The 19,018-nt window shown below is 47.1% G+C and overlaps 1 protein-coding gene across 2 annotated transcripts; it reads right to left on the bottom strand.

Annotated features, from left to right (window-relative positions):
• Positions 1-10,813: 10,813 nt before the first annotated feature.
• LOC123142055 (calcineurin B-like protein 4) lies at positions 10,814-14,996 on the bottom strand. 2 transcript variants are annotated; one of them, XM_044561084.1, is made up of 8 exons: positions 14,380-14,996; positions 14,142-14,285; positions 13,973-14,055; positions 13,727-13,895; positions 13,562-13,614; positions 12,189-12,269; positions 11,946-12,058; positions 10,814-11,799 (listed from the first exon to the last, which is right to left on the bottom strand). In XM_044561084.1, exons 2-8 carry the CDS (start codon positions 14,236-14,238, stop codon positions 11,727-11,729), a joined length of 669 nt encoding a protein of 222 aa, XP_044417019.1. In that variant the 5' UTR covers positions 14,239-14,285; positions 14,380-14,996; the 3' UTR covers positions 10,814-11,726. The 2 variants fall into 2 exon arrangements, with proteins under 2 accessions (XP_044417019.1, XP_044417024.1); XM_044561089.1 differs by having other exon boundaries at positions 14,397-14,567.
• Between the last annotated feature and the right edge of the window lie 4,022 nt (positions 14,997-19,018).

Below are 19,018 nucleotides of genomic sequence, written 5' to 3'. Positions count from 1 at the left end.
ATACAACACTCAAGCATGTGACACCATCTTCAACGGATTGTGCCCCGAAGAATTCAACAAAATCAGCCATTTTGAGAATGCAAAGGAAATTTGGGATACTTTGATTGATATGCACGAGGGTATCGAGTCCGTCAAGGAATCCAAGTTGGATGTGCTCCAAAGTCAGCTTGACAAGTTCAAAATGAAGGATGGTGAAGGTGTCGCTGAAATGTACTCTAGGCTTGCTCTTATCACAAATGAGATTGCCGGCTTAGGGAGTGAAGAGATGACCGACAAATTCATCATCAAGAAAATCCTAAGAGCATTGGATGGAAAGTATGATACCGTGTGCACATTGATCCAAATGATGCCAAACTACAAAGATCTCAAGCCAACGGAAGTCATTGGAAGGATTGTTGCTCATGAGATGTCACTCAAGGATAAGGAGGAACTTCACAACAAGTCAAGTGGTGCTTACAAAGCCTCAAGTGAAGCCCCCACATCATCAAGTGAGAAACAAACCTTCAATGAAGAATTGAGCTTAATGGTGAAGAACTTCAACAAATTCTACAAGAGTAGAAGCAAAGAAAGAAGCTCCAAGTCAAGGTCTTATCATGACAAGAGATCTTCTAGTCGAGAGCGCAATTGCTACAATTGTGGGAGCCTGGACACTACTCCAATGAGTGTACGGCACCCTACAAAAGAAGAGAAGATTCTCCAAGAAGAAGGAGCAAAAGAGAAGAATCACCACCAAGAGAGAGGAGGAGTAGAGATGATCGTTATGAACGAAGACCCTCACGGAGAAGCAAGGATTCGGAAAGAAAGGACAAGTCATCAAGGAGCTACACAAAACGAAGACATCAAGCTCATGTTGGTGAATGGGTTTCCGGCTCCGACTCCGACAAACACTCCGAGAGAAGCTATCACTCCGACTCCGAATATACTCAAGATGAAGGTGTTGCCGGTCTAGCACTTGTGTCAACCAACTCCTACGACATATTTGATTCACCAAATGAAGGTGTTGGAAGATGCTTCATGGCCAAAGGTCCAAAGGTAACACATCCCGAGTATGTTGATTTTAATAGTGATGAAGATGACTTGCTTGTGGATGATGATTTACTTGTTGACAACTCTAGTGATGAATACTATGATGAAACGTCAATTAATCATGCTAATCAAACGAATGACAATGATAAGGAGAAAATTGAGCTTCTAACTAAAGAACTAAACACTCTTAAGTTGGCTCATGAAACTATCTTCGAAGATCATCGAGAACTTTTAAGGGCTCATGAGAAGTTACGCTTTGAAAAGCTCAATCTTGAGCAAGAGCATGAGTTCTTAAAGGCAATCAATGATGATCTCCGCAAGAAAAGTTCTTCTTACATTGCCAAGCGTTTACTCTTATCTACTTACATGCCTCAAGTCAAGTCTAGTAACAAGTACAAGAAAGATACTTCCTCTAGTAGTAACAATAATAATGTCAAATCCAATATTGTTGCTTCTAGTAGTTCTCTTGATTCCACTAATGATTCTCTTAGCCAAGTTACACTTGAGCAAGAAAATAGTTTATTGAAGGGAATTATAGAGAAAGGTGTTTACAAGAGCCTTGCCGGGAGTAAGCAATTCGAGGAAATTGTACGCAAGCAAGGAAGGCACCGGAAGAATCAAGGTGTTGGTTTTGAACGAAAGTTCAACGCCAATGGAGTTGAGTGGGAAGAAGATCAATACCCCAAGACAAAGTTTGTTCCTCAACAAGAGAAGTATGATCCTACTTCCTTCAAGGGGACACAAGCTCAAGATGATCTTCCACCACAAGACCACAAGAACAAAGGCAAGGACAAGCTTCAAGAAGAGATTGATGCATTTGAAGAAGCACCTAAAGCCTTGGTCAAGTGGGTCCCCAAGACTACGTCAAGTTCTACTTCATCAAGTACAACTACAACTCCAAGGATTCCCATCAAGATGATGTGGATCCCGAAGAAGAAGAACTAGAGAGTTCTTGAGGGTGACTCCGCCAACATTCTTCACTCATATCATTTTGGCAAGAACAAGTGCAATCAACTTTCACATCTTGCACTAGTTCAAGGAGTCACAAACCCTCATGTTGGTAAGGCAAGGGACAAGGTAACCTAATGTTTTCATGGACATCATCTTGTGTGTGCATCACTCTATGTCTATGGATATTCTTGTTTGTTCCTTGTGGGACTAACCCATGTAGGCAAGTTGAAAGTGCAACTCACTCCAAAGGATTGCTCCAAATGATCTACATCAACATTGAGCATCTACATCTTCAACACCTACATGAAGTCATCATCGACAAAACCCAAGGTTAGTTCATCCCTCTAAGGGGGGATCTCACATCTAGGGGGAGCTTAACTCTAAGAATTGAGTCAAAGCAACTCTAATGGTGTGAACACATTAATGCATTATGTAAAAGTGGTAACCCCACTTGAGCTTAAACGATGAGTATGACCTATGATCAAATGTTCTCATTTGACTCCTAAGTCAATATACTCATATATAGATGACCTAGTCATCGCCAATTGTTTGATAGATGCTAGAATTGGTTGTGCATGCTTTGCCACATATTTCAATTGCCATCTTATTGTGTGAGCATGTTGGTGCATATTTTACTCATTCAAGGACATCCACTTGTTGTTTTGTTTGTTTGGATTCTTTTCTTTGTGCCAAGTGGATGGACAAGAATGCCTAAGAACCTTCTTTAGCTATCTATGCTTTTCTCGTCTCAAACTCTATTCATGCTACATCACAAAATTTGATCAAGTCAGATTCGAACCACTCTGTGTGAGGAGCACTCGGAGTCCCCGATTCGTCATAGACTTAAACTTCCAAAACCTCTTAGTGATTCTCGGTCTGACCGATTCCTTCCATTTCGGTCCTACCGAGATCATCAAGTTGATCTGAGTTTTCAATCTCGGTGCAACCGATTTGAACTTTTCGGTCTCACCGATTTGCTGTAACTGAACACAGTTATGCATCTCGGTGCCACCGAGTTGTTCCACTCGGTCACACCGACAGGGTCGGGCTATATATAGACACGGGCAAAATTTTGGAAATTTCTCCGAAACCCTTCGCCCGCGCAACAGCTCGCTCTGCCATCGTGGTCTCCGGATCCTCTCCTCGTCGCCAGCAGCCTCCTGTCGCTGGTCTCCGCCGCCGTCAACGGATTTCGTCCCCGCCGTTGCCGCCGTAGCAAGTCCACCGCCAAGTTAGGGTATGGACTTGATCTTTGTGCTATCCACGTCTGATTCCTGGCACATTGTTTTCATATTGATTCTTGCCACGATTGAAAATCTTCTATCCAGCCAAAGTAGTTCATAGATTAGATGTGATTCAAATTTTTAGGTTTAGGTTTCCGCCGAAACCATCTCGGACCCACCGAGTTGAAAAACTCGGTCTCACCAATTTGGCTTATGCCATTGCACTAGTGACTCTCGGTCTGACTGAGAATTACTAATCGGTGCAACCGATTTGAGGAATTCTGTGAAACCCTAGCAGTCTCGGTACCACCGAACTGAAACTCGGTCCAACCGAGATTATTAGTTTAGGTTCCAAAACTGCTTCGGTATCACCGAGTTTGAAAATCGGTGGATCCGAAATGCTTTCTATGGATAACTAAAACTGAACTTTTGAGTCATTCTTTTGCAAAAACCTCTGCATTTTGTGATGCTCATCTTTTCTATCTCATCTATAACTCTTCACTGGGTCAGCAGTCAGCTTGTGCAGAATGTCTGATCAAAGTGACAGCCAGAACAGGGCAGAAGAGCAGATGAACTTGAGTGAGGGCACTAGTCCCTCCAGTACTTCAGATGAAGGGAGCAGAAGTACTCCTAGCAATTTGCCTAAGGCTGCAACTAGGCAAAGGAGGAAAAGAACTTCAGATTCAGAGGATGAAGATTACAAAGCTGAGGAAGATGAGGCTACTTCCAAGAAAGTGGCGCTCAAGAAGGAATATGGCTCAACAAAGGACATAAAGCCAGGCATGAAGATTAAAAGGCCTGCAAGAAGGCAACCTATGCCCAAGGCCAGAGCATCAACTCAACTGCCTGAAAATCCTAATCCCAAAGAGCCAGCTGATGAAAGCAAGAAGAGGAAGGAAAGGGTCAAGAAGACCATTGCCAGAGTTGTAGGGCAACCTTCAATGATGGAAGAGGAAGAGCCTTCTGCACCAGCACCAAAGGCACCAAAGCTTATGGGTGATGCAATCAGATCTAGGGCTGCAACATCTAAGCCCAAGGAAGCACCCAAAGCTGCCCCCAAGGCCAAGTCTGCACCAAAGAGGAATACCAGGAGTATTCCAGCTGCTGAGAAGAACAAGGCCCCAGTGCCTGCGGTTGCGGAGGAGGAAGATGAAGAAGGACAGGTTCTAAGGAAGCTCAAGCCCAAGATACCAGACCATAATGATGCCCATCCTGTGGCTGAGGACATGAGAATCAGGAAGGATTCAGGGCTGAGACTGTGGAGAATGGCATATCCATATGCCACAAGAAGAAGAACTGCTGTTGACTACAGGTTCCATACAAAGGAACATCAGGACTTCTATGAGACAATTTTGTTGGACAAGAAGCCCATAGTCTGTGACATGAGGTGGGTTGACTGGAAATACGTCAAGGAGAATGAAGAGCACTATCCTCGAGTGCAAGACAGCTTTGTTGCTTGTGGAGTTGCAGATTTTGTTGGGCAAAAGCTCACAAATTGGAATGATGAACTTATCATGCAATTCTACTCCACAGCACATTTGTACCCAGATGGAAGAATTGTTTGGATGTCTGAAGGTACAAGGTATCAGTCCACTGTAGAAGAATGGGCAAGTCTAATAAATGCCCCAAAGGAAAATGATGATGATCTGGATGTATATGCCAAGAAGAAAATGGGACACAATACCATGGCACACGTGTACAAGGAGATCCCAGACAAAACCCTAGAGACTTTCACTTTTGGATCAGTCCACTTTCTGCTGTCAGGGCTAGCTACCATAAATTGGATTCTGAGGCACACTTTGTTGCCCAAGTCAGGTGACCATAACATGATCAGAGGGCATGCCATCAATATGTTGCATTTATTTGATGTGCCACAAAAATTCAAAGTCATGAGCCTTATAGTTGAAACAATCAAGAGGACTACAGCAGATCAGAAGAGGAGCTGTGGATATGCACCTCAGATTCAAGAATTGATAAACTCAAAGATGGGCACAGGAAAATATCAGTTGGATAAGGAACACTTTCCACTTTATCCAGACTTTGAGGACAATGAGGTTGTCATGAATGAGGATGATCCATCATCAGTTTAAGCTCAGGAGAAGAAGGAGAATGCAAGGAAGGAGAAGGCTGCCAAGATGCCAACTCAAGAGGAGGCATCTAATTATTTCTTGAAAACCAAACAGGAGCAGCTTAGTTACTTGATAGCATCATCTCTGAGGATTGAGAAGGGGTTGGCCACCCTAACTCAAAACCAGGAGAGCCTGGAAAGAATCATGGAAAAAAATTCTATGATCTAGATGTCAAGGTAACTGAGATTCAGTCAGTTGTGGAGAAGCTGCAGGATGACATGCAGGAGAGGAAGGGCAAGACTACCACCAATGTGTTTGCCAGAGTGCCCAGAGCCCAGAGGTCAGTTGCAGTGCCAGTGACAAACACTAGAGCAACAACTTCAGCACCAGCTACTGCCCCTTCAGCTCCAGTGCAACCAGCTTCAGCATCAACTCCAGCACCATCTACATCAACTGAAGCTTTCGTCCTTGGAGTTATCAGGACACCACCACCAGAAGATCAAGCCTGAGAGTCGATCTAGCACTATGCATTTTTTATGAACTTTTTGGTAACTTGTTGCCAAAGGGGGAGAAAATGTATAGATCATAGGCTTCGAGAGAGAGTGTGTTGCTTTTGTTCTCTCTTGCTTTATTTGGTGGTTTTTCAATCTTTGTTTGCTTTTGGTTGAGATACTATGCTTGTGAGACATTGATGATCATGTGTTTGATCATAAGCTACACTTATGCATGTTTGATGATATTATCCTATCTATCTTATGTGATCACTCACTATGCTTGGTGATGAGTGCATGTATTCATTGTCTATTATTTTGAGCGCTCCACCAAGATGTATGTGACATGGAAGAGTAACCCATGAGCCTAATTCATTGTGCATTTGCAGTCCAAAGCAAATCTAAAACTATGCACAAATTTAGGGGGAGCTCTTGCTTATCACATACTTCTCAAAGCGACGATGTTATTTAAATTTTATTGTCATTTGTCGAAGCTTTGATCTATATGTTGTCATCAATTACCAAAAAGGTGGAGATTGAAAGTGCAACTATCCCTAGGTGGTTTTGGTAATTCATAACAACATATAGCTCATTGAGCTAATGCTATTCCAAGACTATTGTTTCAGGGAAGCTCAATGAATGGCATGGCATGGATGATGAAAATGGATCCCTCAAAATACTAAGGACAAAGGATCGGCTCAAGCTCAAAAGCTCAAGACTCTTCATTTTACATTTTAGTGATCCAAGATCACATTGAGTCTATAGGAAAAGCCAATACTATCAAGAAGGGATGAGGTGTTGCTTAATGAGCCTCTTGCTTCATGTGCTTAGTGATATGCTCCAAAAACCCTCAACTACTTTCCCACATCCACAAATGACCTAAACCTAAAGCCAAAATCGGTCACACCGATTCGTCCAATCTGGCGCCACCGATTCCAAAAGTCATAGCCACTGCCACAAATCCTAAGCAAATCGGTCTTACCGATAGGGAACTCGGTCTCACCGAGATGGGATTGTAATCTCTCTGTTTCCCTTCGTAACGTTTCGGTCTAACCGAAGTGAGCGATCGGTCCCACCAAGATTGCAATGTAAACTGTCTGTTTCCTTTTTGTAACATTTCGGTCTCACCAAAAAGAGCAAATCGGTCCCACCAAGTTTACCTGACCAACTCTCTGGTTAGCTAATTACCAAAATCGGTCTCATCGAGTTTGTGTAATCGGTCCTACTAAGATTACGTTATGCCCTAACCCTAACTGAATCGGTCTCACCGAGATGCATGTCAGTCCCACCGAAAATCACTAACGGTCACTAGGTTTACTAAATCGGTCCGACCAAGTTTAACGATTCGGTCCCACCGAGTTTGGTAAATTGTGTGTAATGGTTAGATTTTTTGTGGAGGCTATATATACCCCTCCACCTCCTCTTCATTCGTGGAGAGAGCCATCAGACTAAACCTATACTTCCAACTTACCATTTCTGAGAGAGAACCACCTACTCATGTGTTGAGGCCAAGATATTCCATTCCTACCATATGAATCTTGATCTCTAGCCTTCCCCAAGTTGCTTTCCACTCAAACCCTCTTTCCACCAGATCCAAATCCTATGAGAGAGAGTTGAGTGTTGGGGAGACTATCATTTGAAGCACAAGAGCAAGGAGTTCATCATCAATGCACCATTTGTTACTTCTTGGAAAGTGGTGTCTCCTGGATTGGCTAGGTGTCACTTGGGAGCCTCCGACAAGATTGTGGAGTTGAACCAAGGAGTTTGTAAGGGCAAGGAGATCTCCTACTTCGTGAAGATCTACCACTAGTGAGGCAAGTCCTTCGTGGGCGACGGCCATGGTGGGATAGACAAGGTTGCTACTTCGTGGACCCTTCGTGGGTGGATCCCTCCGTGGACTCGCGCAGCCGTTACCCTTCGTGGGTTGAAGCCTCCATCAACGTGCATGTACGATAGCACCACCTATCGGAACCACGCCAAAAACATCCGTGTCTCCAATTGCGTTTGAATCCTCCAAACCCTTCCCTTTACTTTCTTGCAAGTTGCATGCTTTAATTTCCGCTGCCTATACACTATTTGCATGCTTGCTTTGTTGTGTGATGATTGCTTGACTTGTCCTAAAATAGTTAAAATCTGCCAAACTCTAAAATTGGGAAAAGGTTAAGTTTTTATTGGTCAAGTAGTCTAATCGCCCCCCCCCCTCTAGACATACTTCAAGGTCTTACATAGAAACAATTGATGGTTGTGTGTCCTCTAGGCGCCCCCCCCCCCTCCCCATATATATATATATATATATTGGTTGGAGGGGGGAAGTGGCAGCCAGGGGGCGCCCAAGTAGGTTGAGTCCTACTTGGGCTCCCATCCTAATTCGGCCCCTTTCCTTGTTTTGACACTAGGAGAAGGAAGGAGGAGGTGCCCCCCCCCCCGGCCCCTTTCATTTCTCCCTTTAGAAGGGGAAGGGAAGAGGTGCTAGCCCTCCTCCCTTGCCTTCCCTAGGGCTGGCCACCCTGGTGGAGGGGAGCACCAGCCCCTGTGGGCTGGTCTGTCCCTTCCTAGGCCCATTAAGGCTATATAGCTTGCCGGGGGTTGCCCGGAACCCCTTCCAGTGACCCTATTCGTACCTGGTACCCCCGGAACAGTTCCGGTGTCCAAATACTATTGTCCTATATATGAATCTTTACCTCTCGACCATTTCGAGACTCCTTGTAATCTACGTGATCTCATCCGGGACTCCGAACAACATTCGGTCACCAAATCACATAACTCATATAATACAAAATCGTCATCGAACGTTAAGTGTGCGGACCCTACGAGTTCGAGAACTATATAGACATGTCCGAGACACCTCTCTGATCAATAACAAATAGCGGAACATGGATGCTCATATTGGTTCCCATATATTCTACGAAGATCTTTATCGGTCGAACCGCTATGTCAACATACGTTATTCCCTTTGTCATCGGTATGTTACCTGCCCGAGATTCGATTGTCGGTATCTTCATACCTAGTTCAATCTCGTTACTGGCAAGTCTCTTTACTCGTTTCGTAACACATCATCCCGCAACTAACTCATTATTCACATTGCTTGCAAGGCTTCATATGATGTGCATTACCGAGAGAGGGCCCAGAGATACCTCTTCGATACTCGGAGTAACAAATCCTAATCTCGATCTATGCCAACCCAACAAACACCTTAGAAGATACCTGTAGAGCATCTTTATAATCACCCAGTTACGTTGTGACGTTTGATAGCACACAAGGCATTCCTCCGGTGTTCGGGAGTTGCATAATCTCATAGTCGGAGGAATATGTATTTGACATGAAGAAAGCAGTAGAAATAAAACTAAACGATCATTATGCTAAGCTAACAGATGGGTCTTGTCCATCACATCATTCTCCTAATGATGTGATCTCGTTCATCAAATGACAACACATTTCCATGGCTAGGAAACTTAACCATCTTTGATCAACGAGCTAGTCAAGTAGAGGCATACTAGAGACACGGTGTTTTTTCTATGTATCCACACATGTATCAAGTTTCTGGTTAATACAATTCTAGCATGAATAATAGATATTTATCATGATATAAGGAAATAAGAAATAACAACTTTATTATTGCCTCTAGGGCATATTTCCTTCAGTGGCGTCATAGCAGCTCATGGTTTGAAACAATAGAACGACTCTCACACTCCATCTCTTATAGTGCACACCCTCAAACATAGGAGGCCTCATGGAAGCAGCAAAACCACTCAGGGTAAATTGCCTATAATAAGGTTTTTGGATTGTTGTAAATATGAGCAATTTACCATATGATTTTATTAATAGAAATAGTAGATAAAACATGGCTAATATAGTAGAGATGAAACAAGTCATGTAATCTAACAAAGAGAAGACAAGTAGCATCTGCACATGTGAAGTAGAACAGAACAAAACAAATGTAGAACATATACTAGAAGGAAAAACTGTAGCAGGATCTCAAATAGAAAGAACATGAAAATGTACGGAGTAACGGCTGAAGCATTGGTCTTCGGGCGACGTCCTCGCCGACCATGTCGTCGAAGAGGTTGTCGACATCGTCGTTGGGGAAGTGGTCGTCGGAGTCCGGAGCATCCCCAAAAAACCTTATCACCCTTCTTCCGTACAGGACTCAAAGAGGTGGGGCAAGCCGGGATGGGAAAGAACCATGTAGTAGCTCAGAGCTTGGAACTCGGTGGCGAGAGGGAGATGATGTTTTGATGTGTCTCTCTGAAGAGGAGTGACCTCTATTTTATAGGCACAGGAGAAGGAAGCGAACAAGCAGCGACGGAAAATAGGGAGTTGAAATTTAGACATCGGCTCAACTCATTCCCACAACCTGCGGCGTGTCGTGACGAGGCGGGCGGCGGATGAGGAGCGCGCGTGTATGTCTCTCTTGTCCTCATGCTCATACATGTGAGAAAACAACCTTCCTTACAACTTCTACCAAACTAGCAATGTGTGACTAAACTTTAGTTCCACTTCTTGCCTTGCACGAATGGGCTAAGTGGACCTTTAGGATTTATTAGAAATTTCTGAAAATGTTATTGGGCTGGCTCAAAACCAGACTAAACTCGAGCGTATGAGAAAGGAGAGAGCGTGGAGGGCGTTGTCGCATGACGTCGCAGCGCAATTATGTCTTGTGGTTAGGGTTGAGCCGTTGAGGTGCTTAGTGTAGCACCAGCCGTGCCCCCAATATGGCCCCACAGGGGATTTTTCGCGCCGGTGCCGAAAAAACGGCTCAGCGGCGTCACAAGGAGTCCGTTTTTCGTCGGTTTGAGCCGAAATTAGCGCCGGCGGACCCAGGCCGAACCCGGCGCGCTGGGGGCGCCTGGGGGCGCCGGGGCAAGCGATTTTGGCGCGAAAGAGCCGCGGGCCCGCCGAGTCAACGACGCGCGCCTCGTCGTCCTCGGAACGCCTTGGTTTCCCGCGTGGAATCAATGGTAAGGCTGACGCCGGTCAACCTTGCCATTGATTCCTCATCACGGGCGCCGTGTCACGGGCGGCGCGGGGACGCCTCCCCTCCCGCCACGCGTGCACACGCCTACGAGCGCATGGAGATGGAGCGTCAGTGCTGCGCCTACGAGCAGTTTGAAGTTCGGTGCCGGGTCCGCGACGAGGGAGGCATCGTCGTCCTCGACGACAGCGACGATGACGCGCCGCCGCCACCGGTCCGCCAGGGCGATGCCGGGCAAGGGTCCAGCAGGGGCGGCCGCGTCAAGGAGGAGAAGGCCGCCGACGACGACGGCGAGGATGGCGGCGATGTCGGAGACTTCGCCACGCTCAGCGACTAGCTTCTTCGGCCCTTAAATAGTTGTAGTTGCGGATTTTTAATAACTTTGCTATGTAATGTTGAATATATGTCGAGTTTGCCGAACTTTAGCCGAATAATTTGTTCAATTTGCCGAACTTTGCCGAATACCCTTATTTTTTAACATAAACGGCGTCTGGGGGGCGGCCCGGGGTCAGCGGCTGGGAACCCACTCGCCCCCATGCCGATTTTTAGCGCCGGCTCGCCCCCCAGGCGGCGATTTTATGCGCCCCCTGGGGGACCAGCGGCTGGAGATGCTCTTACATTGGGTTTGGGAAGCGACAATGATAGACTTTTGGTACTCCGGCGAATTGTTTCGGCTGCCCCTCCGTGTCTGCCACCTAGATGTGTCAAACTCACTACTCACTGTTTCGATCCTTAATCATGAATTTAGCTCCAAATGACCCACTTCTGAAAGTATTTCAGGTTCAGATCCTTCTGTCTACCGTCAATCACGGCAGCAAGGCTAGATGAGCTAGTCTAACGGCGGCAGCTCTCGGTCGACGCTGATGCTTCTATTCTCCTCCTATTTGAGTTTCAACCATTTTTGTTTGCGGTTCAGTCCTGAATGCACTGTTTCCAAATATGTTCAAGGCTGCCTTGGCTCAAAATAAACGGACCGATAACTGTGCCTTACTTATTATTTGCTGATTCCACTGTAATCTTCGACTTCCGAATGCATTACAAAGCTTGGAAACGTCGTCGTAATGTCCCTGAACAACATCAGCCACAACAACGAAAAAATCATGTGAAATGTAACGAGAAAAATAACATCAAAAGGTCTTTACTCTCTCTCGCATAGCATATCTGCTGCCACTCATCTAAATGAGACTAAACTAAGACACACCAGAGTACTCACTGGAGATAGGGCAGTGACATGTTCCTGAGTGATGCCGGGTTCTTCCTGACAAACTCCTCCCACTCCTTGGGGTCTATCCTGCCATCACCATCCGAGTCTGCTTGACTGAACGTCTGAAAGTCCAAAAGGAGCAGAGCAGCACAGAACAGAACATGTTAGAAGGAAAACAGGAAAATAGTTCCGAATGACTGAATATATCTTGTTTTTTTTAGGGAACCTGAATATATCTTGTTGATTACATACATTATCGACGATCTCCTCCACGGCGCTGGCCGAGAGACATAGGTCGGACTCATCAAGAAGTGCCACCACCATCTCCCGGAGCTGTGCAGGCAATGTGTTGATTATAAGTTTAGAATTCAGAAAGTCGACGTTACAATTCAGGGTGGACGAAACGGTCCGGTCCTTCGGTCCGGCTCGCGGCCCGCTCGGTGCAGGCAGGCTCGGTCCAGGCCCGCTGAAAAAAGTCATCGGTCCGGTCCCTAGAAAATGGACCGAAATTTTCTCGGTCCGGTCCGGTCAAAGCTCGGTCCGCTCGTTCAGACCGCGACATTTAGCCCAGCTCACAGGCCACAGCCCACAGCAACCCATATAGAGCCCAGTGCGTCAAAAAAAAAACCATATAGAGCCTAGCGCAGACGGCAATAAAGGCAAAGCAGAGAGTTCAAGTACGCAACCCCGTCCATTCCCCTCCCCCGACCCCGAGCGGTCGAGCGCCGCCTCCGCCGGCTTCCGTCGTCGACCACCTCCTGGTGCTGCCGTCGTCAACCACCTCGCCGTAGACCACGAAGCCGCAGTACTGGAGGGAAAGAGGAGAAGAGGAGGGAGCGCAGCGCGTGCAGCTGCCTGCCGTCGAGTTGAGGGTCGACCGCCGCCGTCTCCACCTGTCCGCCGTCGACCACCTCCTCGCCGGCTCGCTGCTGTCGATAAGAGATGACCACGAAGCTGGAGGAGGGGGAGGATGTGCCTGCACCTGCACGCCGTCTCCCCTGCACCTGTTCGATCTCCTCTGTCCTCTCCTCTGCATTATCCCATCTCTGACCGAGGTATTCAGTGCCAAAATTTTCAACAATTAGTACTGAATTGTTAGCAGTTCGTACTGATCTATTGAGTGTTGAATACACCATTGTTAGCAGTTAGTACTGAATTCCAAAATTTTCTTACATCATCTTTCATCCATTCTTCAGCTTGTCATGGTAAATCTATAGCATAACTTGCTTATTTATTGTCGATTCCATCCTCTTTTGAAACAAGCATTCTAAATGTTCAAAATTAGTCTCATATATGCTGTATTCTTGGTCCATTTGCTTTACAAAATATAAAAGGATGACTAAACAGTGGCTAAACAGAGCCAAAAATCCTCCCAGCGCACTCCCAGGATACAAATTCGGTCGGTCCAGTCGGTCCTCTCGGTCTTGACCGAGCTTTGCTGCAGCCGGTCCGGTCCTGAAAATATGAACCGCCAGCCACTTCGGTCCGGTCCGGACCGGACCGGCCGCGGCCGGTCCAAAGCAGGGCTCGGTCAGGGACCGGACCGGCCCGGACCGCGTCCACCCCTAGTTACAATAAAGGGCACCATGTACTAGGTTGGATGAGAAAATGATTTAAGTATTTACCTCTTCTTTCTCGATGTAGCCTGTCCCCCTCAGATCGTACAGCTTGAATGCAACTGCAAAGAGGACGATGATGGAGACAAACAAAAGATTTTGATTGGTTTCATAGGGAGGACAAGAAGATGAATGGGCTGCAAATTAGGAGCGAGTAATGGACAGGAGGCGTACAGGCGGTCTTTTCAGATTCAGGCGCTTTGGGGTGGAAGATGCTGAGCGAGCGCACGAACTCGCCGAACTCGATGACCCCGTTGCGCTTCTGATCGAAGAGGTCGAACACCCTGTCCGCGAAGAGGTTCGCCCCTTTGCTGGTCCTGAACAGGGCCAGCCGGAACTCCTCCTGACATGAACCAACCGACCAGAAATTCAGAGGACGCAGTTGAGATCGATGTATGGTAATGGTAGGACTTCAATCACCTTGTGGATGAGGCCGTCCTTGAAGATGGAGAAGCTGAGCTTCTTGTAGAGCTCGTACAGCGCCTCCACCTCGTTCACCGTGACTGCACGCAACAGCTTCAGTCAGTTATTATTACAGAGCAAAGGCAAAGGTATCGACAATTAGCTGGAGGCAGGGGCGGTCGCGTACAGGAGGTCTCGGTGGCGAGGACGGCCGGCTCCTCGTACCCCTGCGCGCGCTGCTCACGCCTCGACGGCGACGGCGACGACGACCACGCGCAGCCCATCGATGGTCGATCCTGCGCCGGCCCGGCGCCGCGAGAGGCTCTGCAAGCTACGGCAGGGCAGGCGTTGACCTTCAACTTCCCGTCCGGCAACAGCCCAGCAACAAGGGCCGGATGGTCGTCAAACGGAAAACACAATCTGACCTGAGAATGAGATATACCTCGCCGGGGCGCCGCTCTCGTGATGGTTGTCACGCGCGGAATCTCCAGCCGGCGCCGGCGCCGACGCCTTGAGGACAACGGCCGTCTCCTCTCTCCTGTCCGTCTGGCCTTGCCGCTGCTGGTGATGGGTCTGCGTCCGTCTGGTCTGTCCCCTTGCTGGGCGGGCGTGATTTAACGGGGCGGGGCGCCAGGTCAAATGGTGGTATTTCCCGCTGCCGTGCGACAGCGAGTGCGAGGCTGCGAGGCGGAGCGCGTGGACCGCCGGGGGTGTCCGTACGCCGTCGCTGTCTCCCCAGATTTCGCCGCCAGTCACCCTATCCTTTCTCCGGTAGCGACCCCGGCGAAGATTCAGCCGCCGTCACTGGGGTTCGCTGTCTCCAACCAGTTCCGCCCGTTGAATTTCTGCGTCCTCGACCAATAAACTACTGAGCAGCCTCCCAAATTGCATTGCATCGCCGCCGTCAGCTCGCACGCGAAAGCGTCCCGCCAGACCTTTTCTTTCCATCTACTGCTACTGCTCCAGATGGTTTGCTTCCCGTTGTTTTACATCGACACCTGCGCTGCGCACGCACACACGCTCCCCTCCGATAGGCTGCGCGCGCCGCGGCACGCGGAGGAGCACGGCGCGTGCACGCCGGCTGCAGCGTCACGCACGTCAGGCGCTTTTCTTTTCCGGTTAAAAAAATGGGGTTCGCTTCCCCGCGCGGCGCGGGTGGGATGGGCCGGTGGACGTGGCGATCGAGGCGGGCGTGTGGATACTGCAGGTGCACGGTCCACGCCGTACATGACTCCTGTAGCGCTGACAATGCCCAAAATAATGCACTCTTTTTTGCCGGTGAAATAATAATTCACTATTTATTATCAACTAAAAAACTGAGGCCCTGTTGGTTTAAAAAGTCTAGGACTTTTTTTAGTCGCAACTAAAAAGTTCCTAGTCCCTACCTGTTTGGTTCCAGGGACTAAACATGGACCAAAGGTTATTAAATGACATGCTAAAAGACCATGTTACCCTTAGTAATGAACTAATAGAAATAAGGTGCGATGTAGGACAGGGTCTTCTTTCTTTAGACCCAAATGCCCACTTTTAGTTCCTAAAAATCTCTCCTGTTTGATTTAGAAGGAAAAAAGTAACTTTTTTTAGTCCCTACACCGAAAAGTCCCTGTAAACAAACATCCTCTAAGGCATTGCAACGACTCTCCTATCCCAATAAACATGACTCAAAACCTTACTTGGCCATGTTCTTTATTTGAACACATAGTATTCCATCTCTGTTACCACTTATTCTTCTCCTCACCCTCGCCGACGGTGTCCTCGGTGTTCACACAATCACAACATGTTTAAATGTGGTCAATCTTAAGGCGTCTCTCTCCCGGCATAAGACGAGGCATGCATGCGTGATTAGAGATGATTTCTTTACTCTACAATCCTACTTTTGTTGAGGTGTTCATTCCTAATCCGGACAGGCATCAGTATGAAAGAAAGACAGATCGTGTGCTATTGATTAAGATAGCATCCTAAATAGCATTTGATGAAAACTCTAACAGGTAAAAAAATATCGTATTCAGATTCTATGTAGCAGTAGCACTGCCGGGCGGCCCGCTGCATTCACCGGACCCCGTAGAGACACCTAGCAACAGTTGTTGTCCACTGGCCACAACCACCACCGCAAAACAGTCATCTCTACGCATCAACTATTCGTCGCATTGCAACTTCCCGTCGCCCACGAGATCCATGGGGCGCAGTACGACACACGGTGCATTGTGGCTCATGAGATCCACAAGTCATAACACTACTCATTTGTTTCATTGTAGCTCCGACACCAGTAAGATTCATGGATCGTAACATCACACTTGTTGCATTGCAACTCTATCGCGGGCGGGCAACACCATGGATGATGCGTTGCAGCTTCCTGCTGTTGGAAATATAAGGAATTTACCGAATGATTTTATTAACAGAAATAGTAGATAAAACATGACTAGTATAGCAGTGATAAAACAAGTCATGCGATTTGACAAAGTGAAGGTAAATAACATCTGCATATATGAGCTAGAAAGGATCATCTCTCGAGAAGAGTAGATCAAGATGCATATATGAGGTAGATCCTAACATGTGTAGGGTAAACACTAAAAGAAAGAACTGTGGCAGGACCTCTAACAGGAAAAATAAGAACACGTACTGGACAGCAGCCGGAGCAGAGGCACTGGACTTGGGGTCGGTGCCCTCCATGTCATTGAGGAGGTTGTCGACGCCGGGGAAGTAGTCGTCGGAGTCTGGGGCGTCCGTGACGAAGAAGTCAGTAGTCGCACAGAGCGCTCCCCAAAAATCTTATCACCCTTCTCCCGTACAGGACTCAAAAGGTGCGGTTTCGGAGGCCTACTGTCCCGACCTGTGGTGCACGCCGCAAGCCGGGATGGGGAAGAACGTAGCAGCAACGCAGTGCTCAGGAACTTGTGGCGAGAGGAGGAAGAGATTCTGGTGCGTCTCTCTGAGAGGAGCGACCTCCCTTTTATAGGCGCAAGAGAAGGAGGCGAGAGGTTGCGCCGGGAGCTGAAGGGAACGCGGGAGACGAAACGAACATGCAGCAGCCGAAGAGGCGCGCCGTTCGGATTCAGTGTCCACTACAGAAAAAATGTTTCATCTTCCGAGTGACCTTTCGTATACCCGTAGTGCGTGGCAAAAATTTAGACATCGGCTCGGCTCATTCCCGCAACCCGCGGCGCGGCGCGGCGCGGCGTGGCGAGGCGGGCGGCGGAGGAGGAGCGCGCGTGGATGTCCCTCTTGTTCTCATGCTCATACAAGTGGGGAAAGAACCTCCCTTATAAGGAGGTCCAACTCCCACTCAACTAGCAATGTGGGACTAAACATTAGTAGTATCCCTTGCCTTACACAAATGGGCTAAGTGGGCCTCTAGGATTTATTTAGGAATTTCTGAAATAGTTATTGGGTTGTCCCAAAATAGACTAAATTCCAGCAATCCCCCACCAGATCCCAGAGGCACACAAAATTTGCCTTTGGTTCCAAAACACTGTTTTATATACCGGTACTGCAGTGGAGACTGTTAAGTTGAACTTCCACATAGAACTCTATGCTACACTAGTAAGCAACTTGAACAGTGGACTGGGCCTTGAACTGCAAGTTTTCTGTGAATCTAGCTTCACATAAAGCCTTGACCGATACGTGGCTACCGTGGGTCTTCCTCGCGGGTGGAGCTTATGTGTCATACTCCGAGACCTTTCATGAGTTTACTAGAGAGAACCCTACTCTCATAGATTACAACGTTTAACAATCAGACTCATATAGGTGCGTTCTTCAAAAGATGTTCTGCAGGACAACATCTCTGCTTCAAAGAGCCACTTAGAACACATTAAGATATACATCAACCTGCCATGCAGATTAGGAGAGTATTGCATCTTCATGGAGTGGTATTTTTAACAGTAAGGATACTCTCCTCCCAATTGACCAACAGCTTGTCTTCCACATCTAATCCACGGGATCTCCGATCACAAAGAATAAGTTACCACTGTGAACAACTCATATTGTGGGTCTCATACACATCTCCCTCGATGCATTATCTATCACATTACGTGATAGACCCTTATAAATGGATCTGCCAGATTTTTAGACGTTTGGATATAATCCAATGCAATAACTTTGGAGTTCTTCATTTTTCTAACAGACTTTAACCTTCTCTGAACATGTCTTGATGACTTCATGTTATCCTTTGAGCTGCTCACTTTAGTGATCACAGTTTGGTTGTCACAGTTCATAAGGATACCCGGTACAGGTTTCTCAACTACCAGCAAGTCATTCAAGAGCCGACGAAGCCAATCTGCTTCGACCATAGCTGTATCTAGTGCTGTGAGTTCTGCTTCCATTGTTGACCTCGTTAAGATGGTCTGCTTGCAAGACTTCTAAGAAATAGCGCCACCTCCATGAGGGAATACATATCCACTCGTGGCCTTTATCTCATCAGCATCTGAGATCCAGTTTGAGTCACTATACCCTTCAAGCACCTTTGGGTGCCCGGTGTAGTGAATTCCATAATTTGCAGTGCCTTTCAAATAACGCAAAACTCTCTCTAGAGCTTTCCAATGCACATCTCTTGGTTTTGAGACAAACTGGCTCAGCTTGCTAACAGCAAAAGAGATGACAGGTCTTGTAGCACTGGCTAAGTACATAAGCGAGCCAATGATCTGAGAATATTTTAATTGGTCTCTAGCAATTCTTTGATTCTTTCGAAGCAACACACTAGCATCATATGGTGTTGGAGAGGGCTTGCAGTCACTGTAGCCAAAGCGACTCAAGATCTTTTCCACATAGTGGGATTGAAGCAATGTAATCCCACCATCATCGTCTCTCAACAACTTGATGTTCAGAATGACATCAGCCACTCCTAAATCCTTCATCTCAAAACAGCGAGATAGGAAATCCTTGACCTCCTTAATAACATTCAGATTTGTTCCGAAAATCAGTATGTCATCAACGTACAAGCAAAGCATAACTCCCTCGCCCCCACCATGGTGATAGTACACACATTTGTTAGCTTCGTTCACAACAAAGCCTGCAGCTATTAAAGTTCTTTCGAACTTCTCATGCCACTATTTGGGTGCTTGCTTGAGT

This window comes from Triticum aestivum, chromosome 1B (assembly GCF_018294505.1).
Source record: "Triticum aestivum cultivar Chinese Spring chromosome 1B, IWGSC CS RefSeq v2.1, whole genome shotgun sequence".
NCBI lineage: Eukaryota > Viridiplantae > Streptophyta > Magnoliopsida > Poales > Poaceae > Triticum > Triticum aestivum.
The sequence above is the reverse complement of the archived record's forward strand: the minus strand, read 5'-3'. Positions and strand labels throughout refer to the sequence as shown.

What these genes read in the sequence shown, in the direction of transcription:
- LOC123142055 (XM_044561084.1), bottom strand. Translation starts at nt 14,238, where the DNA reads ATGGGCTGCGCGTGGTCGTCGTCGCCGTCGCCGTCGAGGCGTGAGCAG. An exon ending in AGGACGGCCTCATCCACAAG is followed by an intron (nt 13,896 to 13,972) that starts GTGATTGAAGTC and finishes GGTTCATGTCAG; the next exon opens with GAGGAGTTCCGGCTGGCCCT. An exon ending in TGGAGGAGATCGTCGATAAT is followed by an intron (nt 12,059 to 12,188) that starts GTATGTAATCAA and finishes TTGGACTTTCAG; the next exon opens with ACGTTCAGTCAAGCAGACTC.